The following is a 7,581-nucleotide window of genomic DNA, read 5'->3' on the forward strand; positions in this document are numbered from 1 at the left end:
CTATAAAGAATGAGAATGTGACGTAACGCCGCGTTGAGTTCTGGGAAACTGCTTTGTTTATCCGCCATACTTGCAGGATAGCGCTGCCTTTCCGCTATTGAGTTTAGGGCAGTATTTGATTGTTTGTCGTGATTGTGAAAAATGTCACCAGTGTATGTCATTCATACTGCATCGATAATTGCAATAGTAACTCAGATCATCGTTCTGAGAGAAAACTGGACAATGCAATATGTTTTTTTGTCTTTTCTGTGTGTAAAAACACCAAGGGAAGGAGGTCGCGGAGAAGACGCCGAATAGTAAATCTGTTAATGTCACTGATTAAACCCATTGACTCTCATTCAATAAAAGAATCACATTGCTGTGTGTTTTTGAAAGTTTTGATTTGGTTGGTTTAATAGTTAACATTACCTTCTTTGCGAGCATGACACTCTCACTAGGCTTGTGAATTAGCAGAACTTGAACAGGGGACTTTCTAAAATGCTTAAAGTGGCTTAGTGTACCAAGACAAAATTGTAAAGCATATACTATGTGCAGATATGCATATAAGATCAAAATGTGAACGCAACGCGTTTATTTACACGTTAAGCATTTTCCTCTCATATAAAGAACGCGCTTAATGCACCGAGACACTGATATTTAAAGACCACATTCTGTACACACATCTTACTAATAAAGCATAATATGTGTGGAAAAACAGATGAGCCCAAAATATGAACTTTAGAAATCGCTGTCTTAATCCAGAAGCGCTCTCAAGATTACAGTTTTCTAAAGAGAGGAAAATGCTTTACATGAAAACATGTCGCGTTAATATTCTGGCTCATCTGCATGTCTTTTAGCATCACTGTCTTAGCACATTAAACCAGCATTTGAAAATGCTACAAAACTTTCCCCAAGCTCTAGAGGAGAAACAATAATGTACAGTATGTGGAAAATAATGTGTTTTTTTAACTTTAAACCGCATAAACACATTTTATTACACCAAATACACAAAATAATGTTCTTTTTAGCAGCATCTAATCAATTCCATTTAATTGATTGCCAAGATGATAGCCTAGGTATTTTGACTGTAATACCACAGGAACCTCCTGACCTCCCAGTATGAGTGGTGGTGGTTGTATTGATTTTTTTTGCAAAACATATCCTTATTTCGACAGATTTGTTTCCATTTAAGAGCATGTTGTTATTTTGCGCCCAAGTTTCCAAAGCAAGTGCCTCCATTTCCATCTTTTTGTCTGTTTCTATGTCTTTTAACTTTACAGCTCGTGATATACCAATATCATCTGCATAAACTGTGTCCAGTGTATCACCAAAAATGACTTCACAGGTTGACATATGAAGTAAAAACAGATATGGTGACACAACTCCACCTTGGGGAACCCCGATGCCACAACTTTCCATGCTATATAAAAACTAAATTTTCAAAACAAATTCAATAATACTACTCAACAAAAAAAAGATATACATTTGCACATACATAAGCAAAATATACATCTATTAACACGTGCAAATAAACATAAAAAGTTTTAAAACGTACAAGTACAACTGCAAAAAGGACCCTAAGCATCCACATTACATTCATTGAACAGTCTAACACCAAAAGGAATGGTAGAACTAGCATAACGTTTTGTCCTTGCTTTGAATAATGTCAAATTGCTTTGCTTCCTAAGAAGCCGACCAGTTTTTTTACCCCTGGTTGGTGGAAAAAGATCATGAAGAGGATGATAATTCTGGGTCATCTCTTGTATTAATTTGATGGTGACTTGCTCTCTCCATCCTTGTAAATCAGGTAGATGTATTGATGTTTTAATAAATCTCTCAATGATTCGTTGTGCTCTCTTTTGCATGCTTTCCAGCAAAGCTGCTTGCTTTTTTGTGCAACCAACTAACAGCACATTTGCATACTCCAGACAGGTTCTGATCAAGGAGCAATAAACACTGACTAAATCATCAGCAGAAGCTCCATGTTTTGCAAAAACTGTCAAAAAGTGAAGACGTTGAGATGCCTTTTTTATACTCGTCAATGTGATAATTTCCATTTAATTGACTGCCAAGATGATACCCTAGGTATTTTGACCGTAATACCACAGGAACCTCCCAGTGTGAGTGGTGGTGGTTGTGTTGGATTTTTTGCAAAACATCCTTATTTCAACAAATTTGTTTCCATTTAGGAGCATGTTGTTATTTTGTGCCCAAGTTTCCAAAGCAAGTGCCTCCATTTCCATCTTTTTGTCTGTTTCTATGTCTTTTTAATTTACAGCTCGTGATATACCAATATCATCTGCATAAACTGTGTCCAATGTATCACCAAAAATGACTTCACAGGTTGACATATGAAGTAAAAACAGATATGGTGACACAACTCCACCTTGGGGAACCCCGATGCCACAACTTTCCATGCTCTACCGTTTGCAACCACCTTTTGTCGTCTTCCTGTTGTGTAGCTAAACAACCAAGCCAACAACTGTGAACAGAGGTTAAGTGTTGTTAAATGCTGAAAAAGCCTTGCATGGTCGACTCGATCAAATGCTTTTGACATGTCTGCCAATAACACACGGACCCTAGTTGGTTGTTGAGAGTCTCCCTTAGCCATGTGTGTATATTCTTAACCAAAGCATTCATAGTGCTGTGTTTAGGCAGATAGGTTGCATTCTGTTGGCAACTGTTGGCATAAGTTTCTTCAACACAAACCTCTCTTGCATTTTACCAATGCAAGAAGTTAAGGAAATTGGTCTCCTGTCAGATTTTGCATTCGCAACCTTTGGGACTGGGCATATATTAGCTTCTTTCCATGCAGTTGGTAGAATACCCACTTGATATGAGGTATTGATCAGATATGCTATGACTGGTGCCAGGTCTTCTGCGTGATTATTGAGAAGCCATGGAGGTATATCCTCAGGGTTACTTGCTTTCCATGTATCTAATTTTAGAAGGGCTTGTTTTATCTGTCCTATACTGCACAGTTCATGCGTTTTTGTTGGTTTGGCCAAAGGAAAAATCACACACGTCTTATCACTAGTCCAAGCCTCGGCAAAAAAACCTCTGCCTCTGCCACATGATCTCGATTCACATTATAGCGTTTTATCTCAGTTCTATTAGTTTTAGATCGTCCAAGCTCATTGTTGATGAGTTTTAAAGAATCACATTAACAGTGTGCCACATATGAATATGCATGAAGACCCTTCCCCAGATTTGGGGAACCATTAGTTTACCTTGTTTCAGGTTCCATTAATGCTTTCAAATAAAATGTATTCGTTTTTGAATGTGGAAATGTAGCTGCGTGCAAGTTTCTAGTTACGTAACTGAAACAGTATATGCATACCGCAAAAGTGAAATGTGAATGGCTATGACAAAAATGTGGTCTTGTGTCACCAGCCTACATGTATTCATTTCTGATTTTAGTGAATGTGCAAATAGTGCCTTGTAGAAAGTACATAATGCATGCAGAGTTCCTACACATTTTCAAAATCCCATACTTTTCCAGACCAAATTATTAAGGGTGTAATAATTAATGGTACATTTCACAATATTGAATTCACAATTTCATACTCTTACGATACTAAACTAGTGTTGTCACAGTACCAATATTCAGTAGTTGGTACCAGTAAAACTCCAGTTACAATCAATGAAGATGTGGACACTGCACAATGAATTTCTTATTTACATTGTGTTAAGTATAATGGATGGATTCACGAGAAACCTAATGCGAGCGTTGAATAAAAAATGTGGAGTTTCGAGCAGTACATAGCCTTTGAAAAACCGGATTGACCCGATACTCTGTACCACCGGTCCTGCAGAATGGCTGGTATCGTTACATTTTTTAAATCTCAGTACTGACTTGGTACCGAAGTACTACTGGTTCTTTTGACAACACTACAAAAATGTCTGAATGACATGCATATTGTTTCTTTAATTACAAAAAAAGTACTTTTCATTGCAAAATGATTAATCAGGAATGGAATTAAACTTAAAATCTGCCAAGCACAGGGCAATGGTGCCAGCTGAATAAAAACATAATTCTACTCAGCTGAAAATTTATGATTATGTTTGATATGCTTTCAAACTTTCATGAAAAATACTCTGTTTGTATGATATTTAGGGGATAATGAAAAATGTGGTGGGCTTTCTTGTAACACGATAGAAAAATCCCTGCAAGCGGGTAGAGAAAGCGAAATCAAATTGCCAAATTTCCGAACCACTGTCCACTTTCATGACGTAAAATTACGAATCTTACTATTGCAAAGGTTTAGCTCATGAATATTAAATTGATCATTTTAAGGTTGCTTGGAATTTGTACTGGAGAGCCCCGCTTTAATTAATATTCATGAAACAGCACCAGCCAATAAGATATACGGACGTCACATTACTTAATTAATATTCATGTTCCAGGTCTTCACCCATAGTAAATTCCAGTTTGGGGCGTCACAATAGACGTATTTAAATGGTTTCCACCCTCTGCGTTGCCTAGTACTCATTTATTTGCTTCGTCCAAGGGCAGAACGGAGAGAAGCTTGTCGTCTTTCAAGTACTGAAGTTGATAATAACGCGTTTCCTCACCGAAGGTAAGCAGACGTAAAGGTTTATAGCATCGCGGACTGTTAGCTAAAGCTAACGCTAGTGCACTGTATTTAATCCTAACTGCCTGATTGTCAGGTTAAGGTCAAAGTCCGACTGTGCTCTCTGATGCGGCCTCCTTTTGAATGTTTTGCCTGCCTTGATCGTGCTGATGTTGATCGCAAATGGAGAAAAGTGAAATCTTTCCAATCCAATGTGTAACACACGGACTGTCAAACCGAAACCATGTAAACCTGCCGCGTGTTAACTCCGTTGAGTGCCATGAGGTACACATGCAGATCTTTGCTGTTAGTAAACCTCCTTTTACAGCATAAGCTGGCATATATATGACCCTGGACCACAAAACCAGTCATAAGAGTCAATTTTTTAAAATTGACTTATACATAATTTGAAAGCTGAATAAATAAGCTTTCCATTGATGTATGGTGTATGTTTGTTAGGATGGGACAATATTTGGCTGAGATACAACTAAAATGAAAATCTGCAATCTGAGGGTGAAAAAAAAATCGCCTTTAAATTTGTCCAAATGAAGTTCTTAGCAATGCATATTACCAATACAAAATTACGTTTTGATATATTTACGGTAGGAAGTTTACAAAATATCTTATATCTTATATAGTATTATTATTGTGTGTGTGTGTTTGGATGTATACAATGCATTTGTTTTCCCTGCTGATGACAGAAGGGATAAATATTTTTTACAGAAAAAAAATCCCGTCTTTGTGTGAAATATTAACAGGGCAGGTTGAGCACCGTGAAAGCTCCTTATAATTATATTATGGAGATTGTATTTATGTTATGATTTGTACATTAGATTTAAAGAATTCTTAGATTTAAGGAAAGTCGTAATTTAGGATGGAACGTTATTTCAATGCTTCTTAAGTGTAATTTACTTACAGTTCAAATGCTAAGCTATAAAATGACATTAGCAGAAAAAAAGTCCTGCAAGTTCCTAGGAACTTTGGACAGGTCACAGGGTTGCCAGGTTTTCAAAACAAACCCGCCCAATTGTTGCTCAAAACTAGCCCAACCGCGTTTCGAGGGGGTCCCCCGATAAAAATCGTTTTCCGGTGGTAAAATTCACTGGGGGTTTTCTTCTTTTTCGGGCGGGGTTCCCCTCGCATTCCAGGGGCTAGATATCACGTTATTGCTGTCGCTTCATCCCGCAGACATGAAAACAACGCGCGACAATAGCCCAATTGGCTACACTAGGGCAGGACATCTTTTGCGTAGAAAGGTGCGATAATGTTATTGATTGTCCTGCTCTTGTCAAGAGGTGACGACATAAGGCCCAGTCATTCCACTTGTTTAAAAAAAGTTACATAAGACATTTAATTTGTAATGTCCATGATGTACAACCACATGATTAAGTTATGTCTATGTCAGTGTAGTCGGGCCAGATGAAGCAGTTTCTAAATGTTCTTGAGCAGTGGGAAGCAGGCAGGGTGGATGTTCAGAATCACCCAACACATGCTGGAGGCGCTGTTCACATGTGACCGACAACGCCTCTGACTCGTAAAGTGACAGGAACTCTGAATAACTCACCCCGGATAAAATTTTTTGGATTCTTTTAAAAACATTCCTAGCGTTGCATTCCTAGTTCAGGACCGTAGAAATCCATTGAGTGTGTGTCAGTGGTGGATATGAATCATGCACAAACCTGTGTGTAAACCAAACACACACAGGCGGTTTCACGGAAGCTGTGGAATGTTCTGATCAGCCCATCAGGTTCACTATGTCCTGGTGACTCGATTTGATATCGGACCGTTGTCGTGGAAATGACACATGACCTCCTTCTTAACAGTGTTTCTAAACGAGATAATGATTTTTAAAACTTTGCAATAATTACACAAAAGCGAGTATTATTGCTCAAACTTGTCTGATCTTATTGATCTGAGCAAGCACGTCAGCAAACTAACAGCCAGCCTTAACAATTTATCGTTTATATTTTTGTTGGTGGTGTTCTATTTTCTTTAGAAGGTTTGGCATATTTTTTATTATTTGTTTTTTATGAAATGTCTCTTATGAACTGCATTTATTTGATGAAAACTGCAGTAATAATTGTGAAATACTACAATTAATTTTTTTTACTTAGGACCAAATGACATTGTGAGGTGCTTCTGTTGTGGACAGCAGCTGGCAGGATGGGAGCCAGGCGATGAAGCCTGGGGTGAACATGCAAAGCACTACTCAAACTGCTTCTTCATCTTGGGCCACGATGTGGGCAATGTGCCTCTGACAACACCTAGGCCCAGGGTGAATGGTCAGAGAGCCTTTTTGGAGACTTTTGAGGGGCGTCTTGAAAGCTTCAGAGGCAGACAGCATCCCATAGACCCTGAGAGACTGGCCAGAGCTGGTTTCTACAGCAGTGGTAACTACTGTTATGTTTCTCCAAGCTTATTCAGTTATTTATACCGGATAAACTAATTCTCTCTCATATAGCATGCATATATATATATATATATACATATACACACACACACATACAGAAAGTGTTAAAATGCTAACTTGTTTTCAGGTTTTGGCCTTTAAAAATGTCATCCTTGCAACTTTGTTGGAAGACAGTGAACAAACTGTTGTGGTGTTTGGTCATATAGGAGAACAGGACCACGTGCTCTGCTTCAGATGTGGAGGAGGACTGAAGGGGTGGAGGCCTGATGAAGACCCTTGGGAGCAGCATGCCAGGCACTATCCAGGGTGAATTGCTTTTTCGTATACATTGAGACATTGAGGTACATTTGCATGTTCACTGCAGAATTTAACTTAATGTTCAGACTGCTCTATTGCATACAGTGAATGTATGAATGTGAATGTTGTTACAGCAGAATAAGTAGAATAGAATAATTCTATACAATTTTATAATTTCGTATACAGACATTGAGGTACATTTGCATGTTCACTGCAGAATTTAACTTAATGTTCAGACTGCTCTATTGCATACAGTGAATGTATGAATGTGAATGTTGTTACAGCAGAATAAGTAGAATAGAATAATTCTATACATACAAT

At 38.0% G+C, this 7,581-nt stretch overlaps 1 protein-coding gene across 1 annotated transcript in view; it reads left to right on the forward strand.

Annotated features, from left to right (window-relative positions):
* Positions 1-6,663: 6,663 nt before the first annotated feature.
* LOC107707182 (E3 ubiquitin-protein ligase XIAP-like) overlaps positions 6,664-7,581 on the forward strand; it is a gene marked incomplete at its 5' end in the record, with an annotated part of 3,365 nt that continues 2,447 nt past the window's right edge. Inside the window, 2 exons of the mRNA XM_016511118.1 lie at positions 6,664-6,943; positions 7,170-7,270. Coding sequence (XP_016366604.1) covers positions 6,664-6,943; positions 7,170-7,270 — 381 coding nt within the window. The remainder of the gene's footprint in view (positions 6,944-7,169; positions 7,271-7,581) is intronic.

The sequence above is a fragment of the Sinocyclocheilus rhinocerous genome, unplaced genomic scaffold (assembly GCF_001515625.1).
Source record: "Sinocyclocheilus rhinocerous isolate Xijiao unplaced genomic scaffold, SAMN03320098_v1.1 scaffold174, whole genome shotgun sequence".
In the NCBI taxonomy this organism is placed as follows: Eukaryota; Metazoa; Chordata; class Actinopteri; order Cypriniformes; family Cyprinidae; genus Sinocyclocheilus; species Sinocyclocheilus rhinocerous.